The sequence below is a fragment of the Electrophorus electricus genome, chromosome 18 (assembly GCF_013358815.1).
Source record: "Electrophorus electricus isolate fEleEle1 chromosome 18, fEleEle1.pri, whole genome shotgun sequence".
Taxonomy (NCBI): domain Eukaryota; kingdom Metazoa; phylum Chordata; class Actinopteri; order Gymnotiformes; family Gymnotidae; genus Electrophorus; species Electrophorus electricus.
The window spans coordinates 449,503-477,167 of NC_049552.1; the positions used below are offsets into that span (position 1 = coordinate 449,503).

Here is a 27,665-nt window from a genome sequence, read left to right on the forward strand (position 1 = left end):
GATTATAGTAAGTCATTGTTAAACAATTGAAACACCAAAAATGTTATATTAATGTTAATGTTATTTTATCCATGTCCATTACATGGATTCGTAGCTCATGTCAGTTATGATATTAAGGTTTATCTATCTATCTATCTATCTATCTATCTATCTATCTATCTATCTATCTATCTATCTATCTATCTATCTATCTATCTATCTATCCAGTATTCTGTACATCATAACATTTTATGACAAGGTAGGGTTTTATTAGTACACAAATTAGTACACAGATTTATGTGTACTAGGGGTGATAGTTGTCCACGTTCTCAGTACAAACGTATACCACAGTAAGGAGATTGTTTTAGTATATTAATCTGTACCAGCTATTGTAGACAAAATAATCTTAATAAGCTTTATAAGTTAATTGCTAATGGTGTTCTATGAAGAGTAAATTCAGAGGTGTCTGTAATTGTGACATTTCCTTTATTATAGCAGCGTGCATTATGATCAGACTCGGGTAGATGCCTCAAATGTATAATTAAATTGTATAAGATTGGATCTTAAGATAAATCATCCACGTATTGTAATTTAAAAAGTGCATTTTATAAAGTACTAAACACTCTTCTACATCATTCTACCAAATTATTTTTCTTTTGAAATGTGTAACCTGGCAACGGGGGGCCAATGCCTCTCCATTTCCTTAGCAACAGATTGACAGATTGCGTCCTGTCGGTAGCGGCTCCGGCAGCTGTGATTGGTTGAGAGCTCGTAGGCGATGTCGGCCTCGGTTTGGCTCAACGGTTGTGATTGGCTGAGAGTTCAGTTTGTTTGGACGCGTGAGCTGGTCTCGAGCCTTAGTAGGCAGGCTAACGGGTGATGGCGGCGCTGCTAATCTCCTCAGGAGGACCGACCTTGTTGTTTAGGTGAATGATTTAGATAAGCGAGGTTGCTATGAAGGTACTGGCTTTAATTACTTTGTATTAACCTTCATTTGTTGGTCCCATTATAGTGTAGTGCATTAGCGGTAGCTAACATTACCGTTTCTCACTACTCCTAGTGTTTTGCTAGCAGACTAGCTAACGTTGCTATCTTCGCTAACGTCTTCTCACGCCAGCTGTTTGCTGCCTGTAGGACCAATTCCCCAAATAACTGTCTGTTATTGTCTTAAACATGGTGTTATCAGCGAAATGAGTGGGCCTTGTCGTCTATCTTGTTTGCCGCCAGCTAAACTGAATCGCGAGGGTTTTACATCACGGCTCTTTGAGGATATATGTACATGAAGTAGCTAGCAGGCTAGCCAGCTAAATTACATTGAAAAGTTTTAGTTGGTTACAAAGAAGTGTGTTACTTGGCATTACACACAGAGAGGTTAGTGTTACAGCCAGTAATGTAACACAAGTCATTAGAGCTGTCATGAGCTACTGCAGCTAATGATCTCGGCATACGCATGAACTCAAGTCTACTAAATTGCAGTGAATGACGACATTGTCCTATGTCATTTAGATATGCAGTAAGCTTGCAGATGGACTTGTGAATGGCTGTGGCTTAAATGATTGTTAAGTGGATGTTGTCCACTGGACATGACTTTGACATTTGGCTGACTAGCTGCCTCTCTGACACTGGTCATTCAAAGAGCGTTAATCCCTGTTTACAGGTCAGATGAGTCCTGGTCTCATTTTTAATGAGATTGATCAGTGGGTCTTGTTTCAGGGCTTGATATCCTGCATGTCCCGGGAATGTGGTCACACACTCTCTCTCGCAGTGAGACCAACACAAATATTATCATTAAAGAGGACTGCAATATACAATCCAGATGAATATGTAACAAATCCATAAAATCTTATTACCAATTTTACATGCAGCTATTACATTGTCTACATTGGCCATGCATAAAAGTAGTATTGCATTGGCATATTCTAGTATGTGGTTGTGAATGCATTCATGTTAGAATGTGTGGTTTAGTATATACTTGTGTGTATGTTTGTTTGTGTGTGTGTGTGTGTGTGTGTGTGTGTGCGCGCGCGAACGCGTGCATATTTGGCTACACATGTGTGCACGCATTTGTGAGTGTGGGCATGCATGCTTGTGTGTGCATGTGATTGTGTCTGTATACATGCGTGTGTGCATGTGGGCATGTCTGCACATGTTCACGTGTGTGTGTGAGTAGGCAGGGGCCTCGTGTGTGTGGGCATCGTGCTGTGGTCTGCTGAATGACCTAATGGGTACAGGAGCAGTGAGAGGACAGCAGGCAGCTTTTGGGGGAGGTGCAGGCCATTTCCGATTCGCTCCTGCTGCTGGCTACTCCACCTTCTCCACCACCTCCACCCTGCTGTGCCAGGCCTGCGGACAAGCCTTCTCCGTCTTCAGGAGGAGGGTAAGATAAGCTTTGTGCTAACTCCTTGATATAAGACGCAGTGTAGGCAATTCTGCTCAGTGGAACAGATAAAGGAACAGGCCTCTGAATGTTGGTTTATGCAGGGCACTGTCCTGCACGCAGGATACTGTCCCACACACAGGACATTTAACAGGCTCTAAGTTCTCATTCACGAGTGTCTCATCTACAAGCATGGAGAGTGCTGGTGCTGGTTCCTCAAACCGTGCAAATTTTTTTTTTGCTTGTTTCCATGGTGTCAAAACCACAGTGTGGTTTAAGCAGCAGGGAAACTTGTTGCAGAAGCTGATATTTTGATATTTTCTGATTATGTTTGGCCTGATATTATGGTTATTTTCAGATGAAATAGTTGTTATGTTAGAGGGATTCTATCACTTCTAGCCTGTGTGTTTAGTGTCATGCACAGATGTTCGGATCATTGTCCTTTTTTCATCTTTGTTGTTGTGGTGGAGTTGGTACTTTGGTCCGGTGTTCAGAGCACACGTCTGTGAGCTGGAAGGCCTCTGTAGGTGTGTTAGAGGCTGAGCAACGTTGCTGTCCTCTTGCGTCTCCTCTGATTTCTCTGCGATTGTCCTCTCGCGTCCCCTCTGATTATCCTGTTGTTGTCCTCTCGCGTCCCCTCTGATTATCCTGTTGTTGTCCTCTCGCGTCCCCTCTGATTATCCTGTTGTTGTCCTCTCGCGTCCCCTCTGATTATCCTGTTGTTGTCCTCTCGCGTCCCCTCTGATTGTCCTGTTGTTGTCCTCTCGCGTCCCCTCTGATTGTCCTGTTGTTGTCCTCTCGCGTCCCCTCTGATTGTCCTGTTGTTGTCCTCTCGCGTCCCCTCTCGCTTCTGTTGTTGTCCTCTCGCGTCTCCTCTCGCTTCTGTTGTTGTCCTCTCGCGTCTCCTCTCGCTTCTGTTGTTGTCCTCTCGCGTCTCCTCTCGCTTCTGTTGTTGTCCTCTCGCGTCTCCTCTCGCTTCTGTTGTTGTCCTCTCGCGTCTCCTCTCGCTTCTGTTGTTGTCCTCTCGCGTCTCCTCTCGCTTCTGTTGTTGTCCTCTCGCGTCTCCTCTCGCTTCTGCTGTTGTCCTCTCGCGTCTCCTCTCGCTTCTGCTGTTGTCCTCTCGCGTCTCCTCTCGCTTCTGCTGTTGTCCTCTCGCGTCTCCTCTCGCTTCTGCTGTTGTCCTCTCGCGTCTCCTCTCGCTTCTGCTGTTGTCCTCTCGCGTCTCCTCTCGCTTCTGCTGTTGTCCTCTCGCGTCTCCTCTCGCTTCTGCTGTTGTCCTCTCGCGTCTCCTCTCGCTTCTGCTGTTGTCCTCTCGCGTCTCCTCTCGCTTCTGCTGTTGTCCTCTCGCGTCTCCTCTCGCTTCTGCTGTTGTCCTCTCGCGTCTCCTCTCGCTTCTGCTGTTGTCCTCTCGCGTCTCCTCTCGCTTCTGCTGTTGTCCTCTCGCGTCTCCTCTCGCTTCTGCTGTTGTCCTCTCGCGTCTCCTCTCGCTTCTGCTGTTGTCCTCTCGCGTCTCCTCTCGCTTCTGCTGTTGTCCTCTCGCGTCTCCTCTCGCTTCTGCTGTTGTCCTCTCGCGTCTCCTCTCGCTTCTGCTGTTGTCCTCTCGCGTCTCCTCTCGCTTCTGCTGTTGTCCTCTCGCGTCTCCTCTCGCTTCTGCTGTTGTCCTCTCGCGTCTCCTCTCGCTTCTGCTGTTGTCCTCTCGCGTCTCCTCTCGCTTCTGCTGTTGTCCTCTCGCGTCTCCTCTCGCTTCTGCTGTTGTCCTCTCGCGTCTCCTCTCGCTTCTGCTGTTGTCCTCTCGCGTCTCCTCTCGCTTCTGCTGTTGTCCTCTCGCGTCTCCTCTCGCTTCTGCTGTTGTCCTCTCGCGTCTCCTCTCGCTTCTGCTGTTGTCCTCTCGCGTCTCCTCTCGCTTCTGCTGTTGTCCTCTCGCGTCTCCTCTCGCTTCTGCTGTTGCCCTCTCGCGTCTCCTCTCGCTTCTGCGGTTGCCCTCTCGCGTCTCCTCTCGCTTCTGCGGTTGCCCTCTCGCGTCTCCTCTCGCTTCTGCGGTTGCCCTCTCGCGTCTCCTCTCGCTTCTGCGGTTGCCCTCTCGCGTCTCCTCTCGCTTCTGCGGTTGCCCTCTCGCGTCTCCTCTCGCTTCTGCTGTTGCCCTCTCGCGTCTCCTCTCGCTTCTGCGGTTGCCCTCTCGCGTCTCCTCTCGCTTCTGCGGTTGCCCTCTCGCGTCTCCTCTCGCTTCTGCGGTTGCCCTCTCGCGTCTCCTCTCGCTTCTGCGGTTGCCCTCTCGCGTCTCCTCTCACTTCTCTGCGGTTGCCCTCTCGCGTCTCCTCTCACTTCTCTGCGGTTGCCCTCTCGCGTCTCCTCTCACTTCTCTGCGGTTGCCCTCTCGCGTCTCCTCTCACTTCTCTGCGGTTGCCCTCTCGCGTCTCCTCTCACTTCTCTGCGGTTGCCCTCTCGCGTCTCCTCTCACTTCTCTGCGGTTGCCCTCTCGCGTCTCCTCTCACTTCTCTGCGGTTGCCCTCTCGCGTCTATTCTGACTTGCCTGCAGTTGTCCTCTCACGTCTCCTCTGTCTCTTTCCTTTTCAGCACGTGTGCTGCGACTGTAAGAAAACCTTCTGCTCGCTGTGTTGCGTGCTGCAGGAGAACTTGCGCAGGTGTGCCACTTGTCATCTGCTGAGGGAGACGGCCTTCCAGAGGTCCCGCCTCATGCGCCTGCGCGTCAAAGACCTGCGCCTGTACCTGATGCTGCATGACATCAGCACGGACACCTGCAGGTGGTCTGCGCACCTGCCTCTCACACCGTTGTGTAGTGTGCTCATACCGGACGACTCCTCACACCTTACGGCTGGTTTCCACAGAGAGAAGGAGGACCTCGTTGACCTGGTGCTGTGTCACCAAGGGGCGGAGAGTGGGGAGGAGCCAGACACCCCTACTTCACCGTCACACCCTCTTCATCGTGCGCCCACTGCAGACCCCGCCTCACCGCTCTCACTGTTTCACAGAGAACCAGTCAACAGTAGTGACAACTCAGGATTCACCAATCAGGTGTGTTTTGTGGCCTCATGCCGAGCCTGAGCTGTGGTCCAGTCTACAGTGTCTAAACAAAAAATCCAGCGAGTGTGTGAGTGGAGCAGTGCCGTCGTCATCAGTGACTGGTGGAGTGATTGTTACTAATGATGCTCTACCTAGCTTAGTGTCTACATTTATATGTTCACTGGAAACCAGAATTGTGTGTGGATTTGTTTAATTCATAGGGTGTTGGTGACTCCACCCCCCTCTTTAACCTGGAGCCAGCAGAGCGCCCACAACAGGTGAGTTGGAGTAAGTGCACCTCCCATCCTGCTTCCTGTATGTGTAGGGGTGACCTGTGTGGGTTTCTCAGGGAATGCGGACGTCCCATGCGCCCCGTGCGTCCCTCTCAGACCTGTCCTCTCTGGAGGACGTGGAACAGCTCACAGTCAGACAGCTGAAGGAGATTCTGGTCAGGAACTTCGTCAGCTTCTCCGGCTGCTGTGAGAAGTGGGAGCTGGTGGAGAGAGTGAGGAGGCTGTACCATGAGAACAATGGGACCCGCAAGTCTAGTAAGCGTATTAGACTAATGCGCACACCACACACACAGACACACAGACAGACACAGGTCTAAGTGCACGTGGAAACAACAGTTTGATTGGAAATCTTTTGTTATGTTTGCCATAATTTCACGTCTTCCTTCCAGTGGAGAACATGAACAGTCAACGATCAACTCAAATGCTAATGCTAACACTAACAATAACTCTAACTGTAACTCTAACGCTATCTCTGGGTAGTGGTGTCTCAGTGGTGAAGGTACTGGTCTAGTAATCAGATGGTTGCCAGTTCAAGTCCCACCACTGCCAGGCTTCCACTGTTGGGGCCCCTGAACAATATCCCCCGTCTGTCTCTGTGAAACTGTGCAATGTTAAAACTTGAAACAAGAATTTGACCTTTCTTGAATGTTGTTAAAACATATGAGCTTTATTTTCAAAAAGTACACCTTTAGATTATCATTTTGTTATTTTTCCAATTTATTTTGATCTATTAGTGGTCAAAGGTTTTCATTTCACTGTTTACAAACAAATGGTAATAAATTGTTGATGAATGTGGATTAGTAGATTTGTCAGCCAGTTCCTAGATGCGTTTGCAGTCTTCAGAACTCCCAGTGGCCTATGACATCCACAGGACCTGGCTCAGTCAGCACTCGGACAGCACTACGCAGGGAGCACTCTGTAAACACAGCACAGACAGCCTGACAGGGTTGCGCCCCCAGGGAAACAGCCAGTGATGTCAAAAACATTGTAGCTTGTAGTTGTAGATTGCCAACAGAAGGTCTGTTCTCAAGAGTCTATTAGTGAATATATAAGACAAGATTGCAGACTTTAGGGCAAATAGCCATGGGAAAACAAGAACCTCTCTCTCATTTAGCAGGTGTAGTTTTGAGAGTCTGTATTACCTCTAAACAGTTGTACTTTGCTCTTTCTGCTAAAGTGGTAGCTACATTCCGCAGTGCTGGGGTCAGAGGTAAGACTCCTGACTGGGGAGACATCATGTGCACCAGTGCCTTGTTCCATCAGTGGTGTCATTGCAGCATGACCACTGCCGTGGCATGATGGCACCAGCCCCCACAGATGCATGATGGGAGATGTAGTTTTGATTGTGAAGCCAGTTACCTTCTTTTCTTCCCCAGGTTGAGTTGGGGTTTTTTTTTTTCCCCCAGTTCCATTTTCTACATGAAGTCAGTTACAGTGAAACCTAGCGACTCAGGCAGTTTAATAAGGATCTCTGCTGCGTGTCTGTGGGATTTTTCCCTTGGTTCTTTAACGTGTTGTGTCTTTAATCTCTTTCGGTCTCTCTCTGTCTCCAGACGGCGAGACTCGGTTGTCCAGCGATGACAGTCTCTGCCGTATCTGCATGGACGCCGTCATTGACTGCGTCCTGCTGGAATGTGGTCACATGGTCACTTGCACTAAGTGTGGGAAACGTATGAACGAGTGTCCCATCTGCAGACAGTACGTGATCCGAGCCGTGCACGTCTTCAGGTCCTGATGCCTGAAACAGCTTCACATGCTGTGGAACGGAGGAGACCCAAACCTCGACCCTCCAGGTTCATGCCTTAACAGAAGAGCTGAATTAAACCCTACAGCGATGGCACAGATATGGCTACAGTGTCACTGAGCAGAAACACTCAGCCCATGGTGACATGACCAGAGAGACTCTCTACTGAGACCCTCGTGCTGAGGCTGCCACTTGCCCTACAGACATGCCACTGCCAACCTTGGACCCGCACGTCATACCCACCCTCACCCTCGTCATCTTTACCTTCACCCTCATCCTCACTCTTCTTCAGGCCTCTCTTCCACTGTGCCTTGTGGGAGCTCTTTCACAGATCTGTGTGTATGCGTGTGCATCTGTGAGTGAGTCCAGGGGAAAGGCTTGGTCCCACACCTCGTCTTCTTCACTGTTCCTTACCTAGTGGACTTTACAGGGACTGTGCGGACATATCCAAACAGGACAGTCCTACACACAGTTCAGTCACCCAGCATCTCACTCATGACACGTCTAATAACAAACCGCATGACTGTGACACACTGTGAGAACATGAATTAGATGCCAAATATTTTTGTCTGTCTCCCACACTGTGTAGCCTCGTGTGTGTGTGTGTGTGTGTGTGTGTGTGTGTGTGTGTGTGTGTTTGAAAAACCAAACCAACAAAAATGCACGAGTGATAATGACTGGGATCTCTCAGTTATGATGCATTGAGGTGATTTCAATATGCAACTAATAATGAAAATCTAGACCTACACTGTAGTTTTGTAATCGAGCACACAAACTAAACGCTCAGCTAGGGTCTTGCTCAGCAGACCTCATGTCCTTATGTTGTCAACATATAATCTGATCTATATTTAAATCCTGCATAAACTTCACTGATGACAGCAGGGCTGTGTGGATTGTTCAGCGTGTAGTGTGTTTGTGGGCTAGTCTGATTTTTTGAGCACAGGTGTTGATATGATGGACTGTGGTGTTACTGGTGCACATGGTCCTGTACAACAGGAACCCTGGCATAGCTGGTGGGGTCGCGTTACACTTCAACCTTGGAGACACCGTCTCCATCGTCTAACGTCATCCCACACATCCACCGTTACCCCTACCAGCTGCGGCTCCCCAAACACCCGTGTGGGATGACCAGCAATACCAGTCTAGTTCTGTGTGTGTTATTCTCTCCATTTTACTGTAGTACTGTGTAAATGATCAGATTATTTTTTTCTGAAAAATAAAAGATTTAATCTTTTCCTTTTACTAATTAATGAATTAACCAATAGCTATAGCTGCAAGTTTTTCCTCTCCCTTGTGGTATAATAAAAATTATATAAAATAAACTTTTGGGTTTATTATTCCAGGTTTGTTTGTTTCTTTATGTCCTCCACAGTCAGCATCTAGGCAGTGACAGGTTGTGGGTCCAAAGAGCTGACGGAGGGCTGTTCTAGTACCAATTTCTCTTCACACTGAACAGATGACACAAACCACTCTGAGGATTTTCTGTTTTTTATTACATACAAATATAAATAGCCAAATTTACATAAAGTGTTAGAGTTGGCAAACACTTTGGACCACATGGGATCTCTGTTCTCCCGCCCTGGCCAACCCTGAGACAGCCCAAACCCAGCCATCTGTGGGCCGAATGAGTCCCAGTCCTGATAACTTCATGAACACAAACACTGTGTAACTGGTGAGGAAGTAGCAGAGGGACTGCGTCTTTCTGACGGGCACCTTACAAAAACATTAAAGAACTAGCTAATTAACTCAGGAATTCGGCTATTCATAAATAAGATTTTTTCTTGTTCTAGGGATAGAATTCCATCTAAATATAATCCTTCTTCACGACAGACTGCGTTCAGCTCAGAAGAGTTCTGTATCCTCAGGGCAGGGTGGACACCAGCGCCCCGAGTGCTCAGGGAAGAACGCAGGGAATATGGCACCCGTTAAAAAACGCTCTCTGGGCCCCGGGTCAGAGGTCAACACCAGCGAGGAACAGGCAAAAATGTGGAGAATGAAAATGCAGAATGATGAAGTCAATACTGAGAGAAACACTTTCAGACAACAAAGATTAAAAAAACAGTATATAAAAAGAAAAATCCCACCAAATAACAGATGTATGCAGTACTGAGGAGAAGGAACATAGTTCTGAGTTTTACATTATTTGTACAGTCTTTTTTTTTTTTTTTTTTAAGATTTTGTTTGGGTAGGAACACAAGAATGTGCTTTGTGTGTGTGTGTTTGTGTGTGTGTTCATTCTACAGACAGTGTCACGGCACCTTTTCACAGAAAATCTCCATCAGGACAGTACTGTCCATCAGTCTGTCCTCTCAGTCCACTGGGCCAGACGAGGAGATCTCACTGAGCTGAAAGGCACAGCCCTGCAAGAGAGCCTCTCTCCCAGAATCCCTCTCAATGTCCCATCTCGTGACAGACTGCATCAGTGTGTGTTGCATCAGTGGGTGTGCGTGTGTGTGTGCTTGCGTGGTGTGATGGCTAGCACAGTTTTTGTAGCAGCTTGTCTTCCCGCAGGCCAAACGAGACGCTGACGGACATCTCTGCGATGAAGCGCTCACACGCCTGCTGGCTCACCTGCTTACAGTAGCGCAGGTCTATACAGCAGATGTTGGCACAGCGTTTGAAGTAGCTCAGAGACTGATCCGTCACCCTGTTACACACTGACACGCAGGACATGCCCAACGCTGACGTCAGCATTCAGAATTCACAACAATACTGCAAGAACTGTGTGAAGTGTAGTTCGTTCAAGAAAATAAGACAAGAATGAATTACTGGTGTGAATATAAGCTGTGAGGATCCCAGTGTATCATCTGGAGTGTGTGAGTGTGAGGTTACCTGACAGGCTGCTGTGTGTGAGGTGTGTGTGAGGTTACCCGACAGGTTGATGTGTGTGAGCGAGTCGCGGGTGGTGGTCCCTGCGGCGGTCAGCAAGTTGACGGACTGGTCGTTGACGTGGTTGCAGTAACTGAGGTTGAGTCGTGCTAACAGGGGCATGTTCTTAATGATGAGGCGCAGAGACCCGTCCGTCACGTCCAGCCCCGCCAGACACAGATCCAGGACGTTCCGCAGCTTACTGCGCGTGTCTATCTGACCTGCAGGAGGACACACAGCACCCAGCTGTGGTGAAAGAGGCACTGGGGTGTGTGTGTGTGCACGCGTGTGTGTGTGTGTGTGTGTGTGTGTTACCTGGCCTATTGTCTGTAGGGGGCGACAGTAGGTCCCTGATCTGGGGGTCTTTGAGACCCTCCACCCACTGCAGGTCCAGCGTGCGGAGGAGGGGGCAGGTGGAGGTGCACAGAGCTGACACAGCTACCCAGGAGCATCCAGAGAGGAGCAGCACCCGCAGACCTGAGCGTGCACGCACACGTATGTACACGCACACACACGCATACACGCACACACACGCATATGTATACACGCACACGTACACACGTATACACGCACACACACGCATATGTATACACGCGCGCACACACACGTATACACGCACACACACGTATGTACACGCACACACACGCATACACGCACACACACGCATATGTATACACGCACACGTACACACGTATACACGCACACACACGCACACACACGCATATGTATACACGCGCGCACACACACGTATACACGCACACACACGCATACACGCACACACACGCATATGTATACACGCGCGCACACACACGTATACACGCACACACATGCATATGTATACACGCACACGTACACACGTATAGACGCACACGTACACACGTATACACGCACACACACGCATATGTATACACGCGCGCACACACACACGTATACATAAACACGCATATGTATACACGCACACGTACACACGCACACACACGCATATGTATACACGCGCGCACACACACGTATACATAAACACGCATATGTATACACGCACACGTACACATGTATACACGCACACACACGCATATGTATACATGCGCACACACACGTACACACACACGTATACACGCACACACACACGTATACGCACGTATACACACACGTATACACGCACACACACGCATATGTATACATGCGCGCACACACACGTACACACACACGTATACACGCACACACACGCATATGTATACACGCGCGCACACACACGTATACATAAACACGCATATGTATACACGCACACGTACACACGTATACACGCACACACACGCATATGTATACATGCGCGCACACACACGTACACACACACGTATACACGCACACACACGTATACGCACGTATACACACACGTATACACGCACACACACGCATATGTATACATGCGCGCACACACACGTATACATAAACACGCATATGTATACACGCACACACGTATACACGCACACACACGCATATGTATACACGCGCGCACACACACGTATACATAAACACGCATATGTATACACGCACACACGTATACACGCACACACACGCATATGTATACACGCGCGCACACACACGTATACATAAACACGCATATGTATACACGCACACACGTATACACGCACACACACGCATATGTATACATGCGCACACACACGTACACACACACGTATACACGCACACACACACACGTATACGCACGTATACACACACGTATACACGCACACACACGCATATGTATACATGCGCGCACACACACGTACACACACACGTATACACGCACACACACGCATATGTATACACGCGCGCACACACACGTATACATAAACACGCATATGTATACACGCACACGTACACACGTATACACGCACACACACGCATATGTATACATGCGCGCACACACACGTACACACACACGTATACACGCACACACACGTATACGCACGTATACACACACGTATACACGCACACACACGCATATGTATACATGCGCGCACACACACGTATACATAAACACGCATATGTATACACGCACACGTACACACGTATACACGCACACACACGCATATGTATACACGTGCGCACACACACGTATACATAAACACGCATATGTATACACACATATATACATATGTATACACGCGTGCACGCACGCACACACACACACACGCGCGCAAGCACACAGAGAGAACAGGATCAGATACTGAAAAACAATACACTCTCAACCCCCCCCCCCCCCACACACACACACACACACCTGGCAGTCGGTTCAGTAGCCAGCTGAGTTGTTTTTTGGAGATGTTGGTCCAGCTGAGGTCCAGTGTGACTGGTTGTCTGCGTATGACACCACTCAGCATCAAGGGAGTGATGGACTTACAGCGGCTTAGATCCACCCGGGTCCACAGACGCTTATCACAGCACCTGCACGCGCAAACGCGCACACACAGTTATTAGTGGACAGTGATTAATAATGAATATTTCAGTTTATGACAATTGAGCAATTCAATTTAAAGACATTATGAGTGTGAACAGTGAGGTTAAACATTAATAATCATTAATCATCTACAAAGAGCTGTAGAGCTGTAGAGAGGGCAGAGCAGTATCTCACCAGCGGTTCCAGGTCCGGCACACACGCATGCACACGCACAGCTCACGGTGGCTCAGGTAACTGAAGATAGCCAACCAGAGCTCCCGCTGAGCCACGTGGCTCCGCCCATCAGCCAGTGGCAGCCTATCAGGTGGTGGGCAGATGGGCGGGGGCCGGATCACGTGCCGCTCCATCTGCACACACTTTGGCGGTGAGCGTGTCGGGGGCGGGCGCAGGGTGGGTGAGCTGCGGTTCAAACCCAGCGGGGTGATGTGGGAGGGGTAGAAGTGCCGGAGCTCCCAGGCCGTGCCGTTCATCTCACGTGCACGAAGGTGCGGCCTCTCGCCACCGACCCCGCCCACCTCCGGCCCGGGCCCGGCTCCGCCCCCCGCTGCCCCATTCCGGAAGCTTCTCTTGGGCTCCTCGTTCTCGCTGTCCTCTGGCTCGCTCTGAAGCGGCTGCTGGTTCTCGTTGGCCAGTGAGAGCTCGGTCCGGCGGATCTCCAAGTTCAGATGTTTGCTGAGCTCAGCGCCGAGCTGGCGTCTGGGCGCCCGGCGACGGGGCCTGCGCACGCGCGCCCGGGGTACGCGCTCCTGACCCTCGCTGCCCTCGCTGCTCGGCCCTGCCCTTGGGGAGCTGCACTGTGACGTGTCGCTCTCCACACACAGTGGCAGGCTCTTCTGCATGGGGCTGCACGCCGGCACAGGCAGGCCGCCCTCTTCCTCCTCCTCCTCCTCATCCTCATCTTTCTCTTGTTCATGCTCTTCCTGTTTTCGGATAGAGCTCAGCTCCTTTTTGGTGAGGAGGCGGGGCGAGAGTTTAGATTCCTCCTCCTTTTTGGTGAGGAGGCGGGGCGAGAGTTTAGTCTCCTCCTCCTTTTTGGCGAGGAGGCGGGGCGAGAGTTTAGTCTCCTCCTCTTGCTCCTCCTCCAGCTCCTCCTCCTCCATCTTCATTGGGGCAATTAAAGGTTCCTCAGACCTCCAAGGCCTCTTGAGCTGAGACAGAACATGACATATTAATAACACTGCCAATTACACACCAGTACAGTTTGTAGTAGTTCACATTTGAAAAAAATCACTACATGACTTACATTTAGCTGACACTTTTATCCAAAGCAACTTACAATTTTGACTGAGTACAACTTGAGGGTTAAGGGTCTTGCTCAGGGGCCCAACAGTGGCAACCTGGCAGTGGTGGGACTTGAACCAGCAACCTTCTGATTACAAGTCAAGTACCTTCACCACTGAGCTACCCCTGCCTATGTGAGTAGAATTTGAGATTTACCTTCTTTTTAGCACTAGCCTCGTCTTCCTCTTCATCATCATCAAACAGTTTTTTCTTCTTCCTGAGGAAGTTGGGCACGTCGGGGCGTGGTCGGGGCAGGTCCCTGGGTGTAAGCAGTGGGGGGAGGCGTGCCACGGGCTCCTCTGGGGACGGTCTGGGGGCGTCGTCCCTCTCGCTTTTCCTCCGGGCTGTAGCCGCGGCGATGGCGGCTTGTTCCGCCTCATCCCGCCCATCACGCCCTCCCCTCTGCTCCCTCAGCAGGGAACCCGGCAGGTTGGAGGCGTATTTAAACCCTGGACCACGTTTTTGCTTACAGGCCAAGAGGGCGGCAAAAAGAGAGACAAGACTTTATACCTTATGACCCCCTTAGACCTTATGACACTCACGTTTATCAGGAGAAATCTAATTTATGGCATGACTTAAGTCATACTACTCAGGTGACTTTTTAGATAAGGATCCAGCAAAACTTCGCTCAGCTGTAAGGTGTTTGCACTTCCTAGTCCTGTTCCAGCAGCTCCCCTGTGCTGCACAGTTTAGTGAAACATCCCCTGCGACTAACAGCTCACTACAACAGCCTCCATGAGTCACGCACAGGTGCATCAGCGCAGAGACCTGTGAGCCATGCAGGGTTAGGGCGGAGGGTTAGGTTACATCCCAGCTTCTCTGCACTGTTAAGAGACTAAAGGTTTCAAAGACCACCATCAATGTGTAATTTAGGGTTAATCATTTGAGACAATATGAGTCATTGTGTGTGTGTGAGTCATTGTGTGTGTGTTTTTACTCTCCCGGATTTGAGATGTTTTTACTGTTCCTGTGAGAGTAAGAGGAAGAACACTGCTCTGTTTTTAGACACTTCTCACACTGAACCTGGAATAGGCAGTCCTAACTTTAAACCACAGAAACACGCAGAGTAGGTAAGAGTCACTTAAACCAAAAACAAAAGTACAGCCTACATAGTCTACAAACACCCAGTACGGCGGTGTCTGTTACAAACACCCAGTACGGCGGTGTCTGTTACAAACACCCAGTACGGCGGTGTCTGTTACAAACACCCAGTACGGCGGTGTCTGTTACAAACACCCAGTACGGCGGTGTCTGTTACAAACACCCAGTACGGCGGTGTCTGTTACAAACACCCAGTACGGCGGTGTCTGTTACAAACACCCAGCTTTCGTGTAGCTCTGCCCACACCTGGCTCAGCTCATTAATGGTAGAATCGTGAAACACTAAACTGGTGCAACACTGGTGTTTAAATGTTTACAGGAAGTGTTGGTTCAGCTGGGAGTGCCGCATGCAGACGCCAGCACACACACTCCAGCACACACACACACACACACACACACACACACACACACACACACACACACACGCGCACGCATGCACATGCACGCACGCACACACACACACTCCAGCACACGCATGCACACGCGCACGCATGCACACGCAGACTCCAGCACACGTTCGTCTGAAACTCACTTTTCCTGTCTTCCCAGCGTAGTTACATTTGGGACATTCCCAGCAGTTGGGCAGTTCATCGTTCACGACTCCAGCTGCGTCCTTCACCTGGGGGACAGAGACAGAAAGGCAGAGACAGACAGGTGAGACAGTGAGACAGGTGGAAACAACAGACACAGCAGAGCGTTTCTATGTCATTCTGCTGTCTGTGTGGATATGCTCTTTTCTTCAGTGTGAACGTCCACCAGCACCACAGCCTGCGAAGGAGGAAGGGGAACCAATACAGAGGGAACCTCCAACTGCCCGTGTGTGTGTGTGTATATACACATCTGTGTGCACATGTGTATGTGGACAATTAGAATATTTGGTTCAGAGGTGAGAGGTCAGAGGTTAGAGGGCAAAAAGGTGTGTTTTCTGACCTTGAGGCAGTTTGGGTGAACAATCTCATTGCAGATGGAGCACTCCATTAGCATTGCGTTAAACTTCTCCTCATCGTCATCGAGTGTGTCCTCTTTACCAGCCTCACCACACACCACACACACCGCTGTGTGGGGCAGAACGGGCTACAGAAGCACACACACACACGTCAAACACATCCATGGACAAGTTCTTTAAGTCTTTTAGTAAAATTACCTGAATTCTAGGGACATTCAGAGACAGTTGTTGGTCCTGTATGGATAAAACAGTGAGTGTGTATTATTGTGTGTGTGTGTGTGTGTGTGTGTATTATTGTGTGCGTGTGTGTGTGTGTGTGTGTATTATTGTGTGTGTGTGTATTATTGTGTGTGTGTGTGTGTGTGTGTGTTCTTACAGCGATACACTGCCTCATAATACAGGACTGTTTCATGCGTCCTGGCCCTCCGAACTTCTTCATGTCCTTACAGAAGTGACACTCTCCACACTCTGTACGCACGCAAGCCTCACACTTCCTGCACCGTGTCCGCCTGCGCCGCGCCCCCGAAGAACTCCGGTTAGACGGGAGCTTGACGGCGGTTGCTGTGGACGATGTGGTTGCCATGGATGCCGTTGCTGTGGCAGCCATTTTGGGTTTGGGCCGATTGGCTGGCCGCTGCTATGGGCAGAGAGAGAGAGAGAGACACACACACGGAGTGTGCGTGTGTGTGAGAGTGTGCGTGTGTGTGAGAGTGTGTTCATTCACGTTTTCAGTACAAACATTTCCACACTCTTGTTCGTGTTTCTCTGAAGCCACAAGCTGAAGGACTGAACAGGAAAACAAAACAACACTACAAGCGTCTTTTCTCTTCTCTCGAACATATTTGTGCAGTAGCGTCAGTGCTGGGCTGGGCCCAGAACCAACCGGGCCTGTACAGCACAGTCTGGCCCACAGCTGCACCACACACACACACACACACACACACACACACACACACACACACAGCCCAAGTCAGCAGCTTTATGGAACAAAAACACAAATCTAGAGAGTAAAAGTCTGAGTATAAAAAGCCAGGAGTTACTGACCCAGTGTAGAACAACGAAGGAAGCCCACACCATGTTAACACAACCCCCACGAGCGCCCACATAACCCCTCGACATGGGCCCACCCCTCACCACACGAGCCCCAGTACAGCTGGAGTAAGGGTCCACCTGCCTCTGTTCACATCTGCTGTGTGGTTTCAGCAGATCAGCTGATATCTGCACATCTGCACATTCTAGCTGAACTGCTGTATTTACTGCATTAATGGGCACACGAGCCTGTACTGGAAGCCATGCCGTCATATCATGTGTGCCTCAGTTACCAGTGGAGCACAGTCACTGGTGGAACTGGGCCACTGTGGGTACCCTGCTGCTGGCACTGCCACTCCGGGGCACGTTCCTGACCTTTAGCCACATATCTGTGGGACAGCTCCTCTCTCGTGTGCACCGTCTGAGGGTGCAGGGCTCTCACTTCCTGTGATCTACTCTACGGGTTTGTCTGGGCTCTGGCGTATCAGCCACATAAGTACACATGGACATTCTACGTCTGCTAAAACCTGGTCTGCACACACGCATTCATGGTCATCAGCAGTCATCACAGTGAATACAGACATCACAGCAGTAACGTCCTGGTTTCACATCACTGGGGCTCCACAGTGGGTCGTAATGGGTAAAGTAATATAGACATCATCGCATAAGCTCAGGTCACACACACACACACACCATGCACAGATTCTTCATCATCATTGTCATCGTCATCCTCCTCCACCCAACAGCATTCTCCAGTTCTGTTGTCACACTGTAACACAGAACACCAGTGAGAGGAGGAGGAGTCAGTCCTTCAGCACAGAGGGTTGCCATGGCAACACACCAGTCCAGGCGATTGGCAGTGTAAATGAAATTATGTGTAGGACATAAAAAAAATGGAAAAGAAAAAAGTCGACAAGAGCAGAAAGGAGGAGTGTGTGTATGGCTGACGTTTAGGAGTGATGTAATGGTATTACAGGTAAAGCATGGTGGGTGTTTGGGGGTATCGCCTAAAGTGAGGTGGTGGTTTGGGGGTAACGGGTAAAGTGTGTTGGGTGTTCGGGGGTTCGGGGGTAACAGGTATGTGCTAGGTGGGGGAGGGTCAGTGGAGCTCACGCTGATGTTCTCGCTGTGATTGGTGTAATCAGTTAAACAGTGTGTCGGTAGAAATTGCTGGTGAACCTGGTGGTTCTGACCCGGATGTCCTGGTATCTTTCTGGATGGTCGGGGTTGGAGCAGGCAGTGGCTAGTGTGGGGTCAGGTGTTCCTGGGTTTCCTTTGGCGTCTCTTGTTATAGACGTCTTGAATGAGTGGGGAACCAGCTGCAGTGGTGTTCTGGGCAGTGTTCACCACCCTCTGCAGAGCCTTGTGTTTAGCAGCAGCTGTGCTGTTCTGGTTGGGGTGTTGTTGGTCAAAGCTGTCACCTTTTCCACCATTGTCCTCTCCATCCACAGTGGTGTGTGCACTCTGCTCACCCTCCGTGGTTTTGCTGACACTGAGGGAGACATTGTTGGCAGTGCACCACTGAAAAGTTCCACTTCCTCCTGGTACAGGCCTCCATGACTACTGGTGATGTTGCCAATTATAGTTGTGTGTGGTCACCCAGTACTGAGTGTCTGGGGGGAGGGGGTGGGGGTTGTGGTCACCCAGTACTGAGTGTTTGGGGGGTGGGGGGTATGGTTACCCAGTACTGAGTGTTTGGGGGGAGGGGGGTGTAGTTACCCAGTACTGAGTGTTTGGGGGGTGGGGGTTGTGGTCACCCAGTACTGAGTGTTTGGGGGGAGGGGGGTGTGGTCACCCAGTACTGAGTGTTTGGGGGGAGGGGGTGTGGTCACCCAGTACTGAGTGTGTGGGGGGAGGGGGTGTGGTCACCCAGTACTGAGTGTTTGGGGGGCAAACCCAGGAACCCTGAACGCCGATAATAAACAACATTATGGCACATTTAGTGTAGCATGTTCACGAATGTGTGATCTAGAAATTGTCTGGTGTCCAGCAGGTCAGAGGCTATTTCTGAGATACGAGGAAAGTCTACACACTTCAGAAGCAACGAAGGCGGACATTGGAGCTCGGACCGAACCCTCCTCCTCCTCCACACAATTCAGGCCACATTTTACACACAAAAAAACATGCAGAATAAAATCTGAAGTTAAACGGGTTCCTCAAAGCCCGTGATCCATACAGACATTTGTTCCAAACATGCACCACATCTTTTTTACAACCTTTTTTTTTTATTATTTAGATTCTTTTGTTTGTGAGGACTTTGGTCCAACCAGATACAGATGTGCACATACACTCAACATCTAAAAAATATTTGGTCTCTGTGCTCAGATTAATATCAACGACTCCCAGCTGAGAAATATTACGAGACATGTCAGCAGCCTACACAGAGAACTCCAGCACCCTGGAGGACACGGCAGGACACTCCAGGACACTCCACACCTCCTCCCCTCGCGGCCGTGCTCTCGTCTCCGGGGACGGTAACCCAACACCGCAGCTCTGCCTCTGTGTTACAACCTCAGCGCAGTAATAAGCACAGACTCAGCAGCTGGCCAGCGTCAGAGGCACACGAGGTACTGAACCCCTACTGGCACAGAGACACCAATGCAGGGAACCCATATGAACACAGAGATGCCCTTACTAATACAGAGACACCCTACTGGCACAGAGACACTAACACAGGGAACCCATACGAACACAGAGAAACCCTTACTAATACAGACACCCTACTGGCACAGAGACACTTACTAATGCAGGGACCCATTACTAACAGAGATGCCCTTAGTAACACAAAGCAACCCTTACTAACACGGAAAAGCCCTAACTAACACAGTCTTACTAATACAGAGACACCTTACTGGCACAGAGATGCTTTACTAACAGAGATGCCTAACACATAAAAACGCTTACTAAACACAGATACGCCCTTACTAACACAGAGAAACCATTACTAACACAGACACTCCTTAATAATACTGACACAAAGACGCTCTATGTATACAGAGACAACCTGCTGGCAGAGACAGGCTGAGTCAAACGGACAGGCCCAGAGTCTTTTATTTAAAAATGGAAGAAACAGTGTAGATTAGTATTTGCATGAACAGTTGGTTAATTAAGTCGGACAATTCTGAAACTCCAAAATCCGTAATTTAGCAGTAAAGATAAATATTTGTAAGCACGGTCATATCCTGAGTGCCATGGGCCAGGAAAACACGTGTTGCGTCTTTAGCATGTCGGCACAGTACATCTAGTCCGTACTATAACGGCGTGAGGAGCGGCAGGTCTGTCCATCAGCCTAGCAAACCTCACGCGTTAACATGTCCCTCTGAACCTGTGTCCTCCAAGAATGGGGTAATAAATGAGCTGGGCCTTGTCTTCACGTGTTCGGCCAGGCAGCTCTCGCCTTCGGGCAATGCGCATGTTTTGTTTACCGTGTTTAATCAATCATGTCTTCCACATGCGATTGGTGTGACGTCCGACTCCGCGCACTCAGCAAAACCCTCAGCAAACTGATGTCTTGCAGCCGACGCTGTTGTTTTATCTCTTCATGTGGAGGGACGGACGTACGGAGTTTCGTTGCTCCATGTTCTTGAGACACGTGCTGGATTCAACGTGCTCGCTGCATGTGTCTCCGATCCAGAATAAGGACGCTGGACTGGTTGATAAAACCTTTGGGGTCAGTCTCGCGCTTCCCGGGACGCTGCCATCCGTACGGCGTTGCTGAGCTTTTTTGATGTTTTTCGCATGCCTGCTTTTGAGTCTATTCGACATTTATTCCAGCCCATGCACACAGATGGATGTGCACAATATATCACACGTGCACAAAGACAAGCGTACAGGACTTCTAAAGAACCCTGTCTCTAAAACAAAGCATTTTGAGTGGATTTCTGTGGAAATATTTGAGTTGCGTAGTGTGCTATATGATACCTCCACTCCCTCTATAGGTAATGTGTCTGTATTTCTAGAACGGCACATGAAAATGTATTATTATTATTATTATTATTATTATTATTATTATTATTATTAAAGGACAGTTAATGTATACCATTTTCATATTCCATTTTATTCATTCATTTATTCATATTATGTTTCAACACTGAATGTGGACATTCACGGATATGGCACCCTTTTTACAAGTAGGCCCGTTTCAGGGATTCAGGAATTAGCATCTGGGAAAAATATGATTATCTGTTGAATGCAGTAATACAGTAATACAGTAATACAGCGATCTTGCACTGTCTGCACTTTTGGTTGGTATGCTAACTGCACCGCAAATTTCACAATATCTGTTCCCATGTCCAAGGTAACTGTAGCCAAGACTTTCAAATTCATCCGCAAGGCCAAGAAGCATCAAACACACCCATGTGACTATTACTGCTCATAACTCACTCAGTACACTCATGTCAGAGGAATCCTTATGGTCTTTAGAGAACACAACACAACACACAGTCTTTCATAGATGACCTTTCAGCTACTCAAAAAGCAAAATTAACAGCCCTACTGATTAACGAATTCACACTGAAGTTGACGTGATTATTGTCAGTCAATGCTCTGTCACTGTGAGTGCTGTTACGAGTGAATGTATGTAGTGGTTTGGTTTGTGTTTACAACTGTAAGTCAGTGAGTCAGGGCTCGGGGTCAGGAGGAGTCAGTCAGGGACAACGCATGTTCCCACACGCACGGCCAGTAGCTGATGAAGGTGTGTGTGCACGTCTGCAACGGTTCGCTTCATCCCAACACTCAATTACACAACATGTGGTTAGCTGGGCCATGCCTGGCTCGTATACTGGAAGACTCTCTGCAGAGTCGATGGATATTTGCCCCGTTGCCCCAGGCAGGGGCATGAGGGAGGCCCAGAATTGCCTCCCCACCCCCTCAGGCTTTGCTACTGTTTCCTACCCCCTACTAAGCAGCACATCTGCCTTCACAAAGAAGAGCCAGATCACAGTATATACAGCACAGCGCAGCCCAGCCAGATCACAGTATATACAGCATAGCGCAGCCCAGCCAGGTCACAGTACATACAGCACAGCGCAGCCCAGCCAGGTCACAGTACATACAGCACAGCGCAGCCCAGCCAGATCACAGTACGTACAGCACAGCGCAGCCCAGCCAGATCACAGTACGTACAGCACAGCGCAGCCCAGCCAGATCACAGTACGTACAGCACAGCGCAGCCCAGCCAGATCACAGTACGTACAGCACAGCGCAGCCCAGCCAGATCACAGTACGTACAGCACAGCGCAGCCCAGCCAGATCACAGTACGTACAGCACAGCGCAGCCCAGCCAGATCACAGTACGTACAGCACAGCACAGCCCAGCCAGATCGCAGCGTCTACAGCACAGCACAGCCCAGCCAGATCGCAGCGTCTACAGCACAGCACAGCCCAGCCAGATCGCAGCGTCTACAGCACAGCACAGCACAGCCCAGCCAGATCGCATCGTCTACAGCACAGCACAGCACAGCCCAGCCAGATCGCATCGTCTACAGCACAGCACAGCCCAGCCAGATCGCATCGTCTACAGCACAGCACAGCCCAGCCAGATCACAGTATATACAGCACAGCACAGCCCAGCCAGATCACAGTATATACAGCACAGCACAGCCCAGCCAGATCACAGTATATACAGCACAGCACAGCCCAGCCCAGCCAGATCACAGTATATACAGCACAGCACAGCCCAGCCAGATCACAGTATATACAGCACAGCACAGCCCAGCCAGATCACAGTATATACAGCACAGCACAGCCCAGCCAGATCACAGTATATACAGCACAGCACAGCCCAGCCAGATCACAGTATATACAGCACAGCACAGCTCAGCCAGATCACAGTATATACAGCACAGCCCAGCCAGATCACAGTGTCTACAGCACAGCACAGCCCAGCCAGATCACAGTGTCTACATCATAGCGCAGCCCAGCCAGATCACAGTATATACAGCACAGAATAGCCGAGCCAGATCACAGTATATACAGCACAGAATAGCCCAGCCAGATCACAGTCTACAGCATAGCGCAGCATAGCACAGGCAGATCACATCTGTACTGGACAAAATGAGCTTCCCATAACACATATCAATATATCAGACATAAATACCAGTGTGTTCTGATGCAGGTGTGAGAAGACTGTTTCAGATAAAAACACTTCCTGTCCCATGACTGCTGGCATCCAACCTGCTTCTGAAGAACGTTTGTTTATTCTCTTTTACATAAAAATGTTATAAACTGCACATTTGTACCGGTTAAGACCTCTCCATTTTGTAAGCAGATTCCCTTAACTTTCAATCATTTAAAAATTTTTTAGTTAGGCTGGAAGAAAAAATAAACATCTGTTTTCCACAAAACTCTTATCGATATTTATTTAAGATGAAACATTTCAGCACTAGAGAAACAACTGATAACTGTTCAAAACCCCTGGACGTCTTCCATCAGACCTGCGCTTCTCCAACTCTGGGCCATATTTACAACACGACAGCTGTTCTGGGATCAGTGATATTTACAATGCCACTGAATAAAACCACTGACTGAGCCAGTATGGTTGGCTGGCCTTCCTGGCCTCCTTAGACAGCAGCTGTTCTTGGATCATTGTTAGTGAAACCGTGCGAGACATCCGCCTTAAACAACAGTTGTTCTGGGATCAGTGATAGTGACACCGTGTGAGGTGTCCTTTCGTCAGAACACGTCTCACAGGACACACCAAAAGCAACAAAACAGACCACAACCTACAGAGAATTACACAAAACGTTCAGCGTTGGCCACAACCACCATAAACACGACCGCCAAGCAGACCCATGTGGCGCAAGACTGTGGGGACTCTTTCAGGGTTTACAGAGTGTACAGTACTAGTGTGACTCTTTATGTAGTGTTAGGGTCTGTGGTCAGGTGGAACGGAGGACATCAGCACACAGAGGACGTCTCTGGAGATCAAATGACCAACGAGAATAAACAATTCAGCAATTCAGATTTTTTGCATCAGAAATGTATTTAAAATAAAAATAATTCGGATTATAGTGCTTAGAGCATAGAAAGCAGCAGACTAGGGCTGTGGAGAGCACACACACCGTGTCCTTGACTACACAAGTGTTAATAAAACATTTCAGAGTTTCTGCCGAGCTGCCGGTCTTCAGCAGTGATGAGGCGTGACCGGTACACGCTGTTTAAAGGCCTCTGCTGCCGTGTTCCCAGCACTGTTTCTGCCAGCACATCAAATCAGCAGACAGGAAGCCCAAGACGGCCTGGGGGTGAGTGTGGGTGTGAGGGGCAGCAGGACATCAGGGCAGATAATCTTGTTTTCACACCTACACACCCACAAACCACACACAAGGCTCTATTTTCTCTCAGGTCATTTTTGAAAGCGATGGATCAGAAGAGAAACACCTCCAGCTGTTTAGACACTTGCAGCCTACTGGACGTTAGTCCGGCCATGAGCCCACGACAGTGGTGGTGCTGTATATCACCAGAACCATCCGAACCAGAAACCTCAACACCTCCGGCTCCGCTCAAAACAAAGCCAAGAACGTCATCCAACATTTAGCAGCAGGTCCATAACAGGAGACAAACAGCAAGTCAAACCTCAACCATGAGACTAGAATGAGGAAGCGTAAGCACAGAGGAGAGAGAGCGAGAGAGGGGGAGGGAGAGGGACAGAGGGAGGGAGGGAGGGAGGGAGGGAGGGAGGGAGGGAGGGAGAGAAAGAGAGAGAGGCTTCAGCCTGCCCCCACAACTACAGCGTTCTAAGCTCCACGGCTACAGTCACCACGGACACACAACATGGAGAGGGTTGAGTTACAATCACATACTCTCCTTCTACAGAGAAAGCCACAACAAGAGAGCTGCTTCTCCCAGTCGTGTAGTACTAGTTAGTCGAGCCCAGAGCACACGGCGGGGAGAAAGAGTGTGTGTTTGTGAGAGAGAGAAAGAAAGATTGTGTGTGTGTGTGTGTGTGTGTGTGTGTGTGTGTGTGTGTGTGTGTGTGTGTGCGCGCTGACCTGTTCGGCTGTGTCGGAGTCGTAGTCTTCATCGTCTGCGCTCAGAGACATGGCCATGGTGGTTCTGTTTCATATCCAGTCGCACAAACACAACCCCGTCATGGCTGCAGACCCAAACACAGCTGCACTGGCTCACTGGCGCTGTTTCGATCTCTTTCCCTCTAACCTTCTCCGTGTGTCTTTCTCTCGCTGGTTCGTGTTCTCTCTCCCAAACACGCAGCTGTTTGAGCACACACCAGCCTGCTACCTCATGCATATTCACCAGGAAAGAGAGGGGACCTCAGCTCAGCCAATCACAGGCTAGCTGGCATCCAGTTTCAGGCTGCCTCACAAAGGCTGTGCATTGTGGGTGTGGGTGGGGAGAGGGGAAGAAGAGGAGGGCAGGCGTAGGGGGAGGGAACATCTCATCTCCACAAAGGAACCCTGACATTAGCAGGTCGGCCAAGAGTTCTTCCCAAGAGGCACGCGTGCTCTGTGTGCAACTGAAAGGGTCTGGATTGGTTTGTTCATTCTTAAACCCAGGAAGTGATGGCGAGGTTGGTTGTCATTTTGTGTAGCTGAAGAACTCGTCACGTCTCTGGAGGTTTGCGTCTATCATTTAAACAGCCCTGAACTTCCAACCCCGTCGTTCCCGGGAATGTAGGACATGTTGCGTGAGCCGAGCTCGCAGCCCTGGCCAGTGCCAGGGAAGCGACGCATGCACCGCCATTTAAATCACAATAGCTGAATGTGTCACATTTACCAGCCTATCTGCCTGTCTCACTGCAGGCATTATCAACAGAGCAGGATAACAGAGCTTCAGTGCTGTCTTCTAAATGCAGTGTTTCCAACCTATTCAACAGACTTCATGTCTTATTTAATATGCCTTTCTTAGTCTCAATGGACGTCACCTTTTGTTTTTTTAAATTAGACCTCTGACAATTTTCCCCCCTATTTACATACTAAATTTGAATGTCATAAAATTATATATAAGTGTTTGTGGTAAAAAAATGAACACTTAGAACAGGAAAAGACCAAATTCTTCTACATGGATGAGTGAAAGCAGGGCATCCATGTTGATTAAACACTATAACCACAATCATAAGATCTGCAGACACAAAGCCTGCTTAAGGAGGCAGTGGTGTCTCAGTCATGAAGGGACTGGTCTAGTAATTAGAAGGTTGCCAGTTCAAGTCCCACCACTGCCAGGTTTTCACTGTTGGGCCCCTGAACAAAACCCTTAACCCTCAATTATTCAAGTTGTGCTCAGTCAGAACTGTAAATTGTAAGTTGTAAGTTTTGATAAAAGCATCAGATAAGTTTAAGGAGAGCTGAAACAATATGTTTGACTGAACCAAACATATATGCCCATCACACACACTACTGGGCATGTTCGTTCAGCACACACCAAATTACATCAAACACTGAAAGGAATGTGCAATCGAGGTTATGGATCAGAGTGTTTCTGTGGTTGCACATGAAGCTTATGAAATTTTATACTGTGTTTGCACTTAGGACATCTGACTACACCATGTCCCCTACAGTTAGGACATCTGACTACACCGTGTCCACTACAGTTAGGACATCTGACTACACCGTGTCCACTACAGTTAGGACATCTGACTACACCGTGTCCCCTACAGTTAGGACATCTGACTACACCGTGTCCACTACAGTTAGGGCATCTGACTACACCGTGTCCCCTACAGTTAGGACATCTGACTACACCGTGTCCACTACAGTTAGGGCATCTGACTACACCGTGTCCCCTACAGTTAGGACATCTGACTACACCATGTCCACTAAAGTTAGGGCATCTGACTACACCATGTCCACTACAGTTAGGACATCTGATTACACCGTGTCCACTACAGTTAGGGCATCTGACTACACCGTGTCCACTACAGTTAGGACATCTGACTACACCGTGTCCACTACAGTTAGGACATCTGACTACACCGTGTCCCCTACAGTTAGGGCATCTGACTACACCGTGTCCACTACAGTTAGGGCATCTGACTACACCGTGTCCACTACAGTTAGGGCATCTACTACACTCGCTGTGTCCAGTGTCTCTGGTGACCCTTTCTGCTTTATAAAGTTAATGCGGGAAAGCTGCAGACATACTGGGTTTGGATTGTCTTATTGTTCTAACTGCTGTTAGAAATTATTAATGCTGTGTGTGTGTGTGTGTGTGTGTGTGTGTGTTATTTTGGCCTGTATGCCGCACCTTAATCTGGTTTCTTCCTCTTCTATCACATCAAGAGCCATAAAGGGACTCGCACGACAGTAAGTCCTGCAGAACAGCGGAGATGAATGCACCCGTCAGAAGCGCGAGCGGACCACCGCTTCCGCTCCGTATCACAATCGCGTGACTTTAACGTGACCACTGGGGAGACTCTAAAACAAACGTGGGAACTGTACGGTAGCTTGACGCGCGAGACGGACGTTTTGTGTCCAGCCTTAACTCACCTCTACCGGGCTCGGGGTCTGCGTGAACAAACACTTACTCCTCGCGCGTGTGACTATCCTGGGTCACGCGCCGGACTGCCAGAGCTCATGCACGCGCACTAAACAACACTCAGGGCTGTTTCGTGCACGC

The 27,665-nt window shown here is 49.2% G+C and overlaps 2 protein-coding genes across 8 annotated transcripts; one reads left to right on the forward strand and one right to left on the reverse strand.

The window, feature by feature from the left end:
* The first annotated feature begins 837 nt into the window (after window positions 1–837).
* rnf34a (ring finger protein 34a) lies at window positions 838–8,648 on the forward strand. Of its 4 annotated transcripts, none has more exons than XM_026995765.2 (7): window positions 838–939; window positions 2,051–2,356; window positions 4,931–5,118; window positions 5,203–5,389; window positions 5,599–5,655; window positions 5,727–5,925; window positions 7,224–8,648. In XM_026995765.2, the coding sequence occupies exons 2-7, from the start codon at window positions 2,201–2,203 to the stop codon at window positions 7,403–7,405; spliced, it is 969 nt and encodes a 322-aa protein (XP_026851566.2). In that variant the 5' UTR covers window positions 838–939; window positions 2,051–2,200; the 3' UTR covers window positions 7,406–8,648. The 4 variants fall into 4 exon arrangements, with proteins under 4 accessions (XP_026851566.2, XP_026851564.2, XP_026851565.2 ...); XM_026995763.2 differs by having other exon boundaries at window positions 2,150–2,356; XM_026995764.2 differs by having other exon boundaries at window positions 2,150–2,356; window positions 4,985–5,118.
* A 238-nt stretch (window positions 8,649–8,886) lies between these two features.
* Window positions 8,887–27,627, reverse strand: kdm2ba (lysine (K)-specific demethylase 2Ba). 4 transcript variants are annotated; one of them, XM_035536319.1, is made up of 11 exons: window positions 27,536–27,627; window positions 27,294–27,359; window positions 16,444–16,704; window positions 16,052–16,195; window positions 15,654–15,740; window positions 14,178–14,495; window positions 12,915–13,888; window positions 12,564–12,727; window positions 10,598–10,759; window positions 10,285–10,503; window positions 8,887–10,071 (listed from the first exon to the last, which is right to left on the reverse strand). In XM_035536319.1, exons 3-11 carry the CDS (start codon window positions 16,672–16,674, stop codon window positions 9,890–9,892), a joined length of 2,481 nt encoding a protein of 826 aa, XP_035392212.1. In that variant the 5' UTR covers window positions 16,675–16,704; window positions 27,294–27,359; window positions 27,536–27,627; the 3' UTR covers window positions 8,887–9,889. The 4 variants fall into 4 exon arrangements, with proteins under 4 accessions (XP_035392212.1, XP_026851562.2, XP_026851563.2 ...); XM_026995761.2 differs by lacking the exons at window positions 27,294–27,359; window positions 27,536–27,627 and adding an exon at window positions 25,085–25,347 and having other exon boundaries at window positions 16,444–16,701; XM_026995762.2 differs by lacking the exons at window positions 27,294–27,359; window positions 27,536–27,627 and adding an exon at window positions 25,085–25,347 and having other exon boundaries at window positions 14,178–14,486.
* Window positions 27,628–27,665: the final 38 nt, after the last annotated feature.

Excerpts from the sequence above, each read along its gene's own strand:
- rnf34a (XM_026995763.2), top strand. Across the intron at positions 2,357-4,930 it reads TCTCCGTCTTCAGGAGGAGG|CACGTGTGCTGCGACTGTAA; the intron begins GTAAGATAAGCT and ends TTTCCTTTTCAG. Across the intron at positions 5,390-5,598 it reads ACTCAGGATTCACCAATCAG|GGTGTTGGTGACTCCACCCC; the intron begins GTGTGTTTTGTG and ends TTTAATTCATAG.
- kdm2ba (XM_026995760.2), bottom strand. The coding sequence starts at position 25,141 with ATGGCCATGTCTCTGAGCGCAGACGATGAAGACTACGACTCCGACACA. Across the intron at positions 15,741-16,051 it reads TTCACCCAAACTGCCTCAAG|GTGAAGGACGCAGCTGGAGT; the intron begins GTCAGAAAACAC and ends TCTGTCCCCCAG. Across the intron at positions 10,504-10,597 it reads CCCTACAGACAATAGGCCAG|GTCAGATAGACACGCGCAGT; the intron begins GTAACACACACA and ends GTCCTCCTGCAG.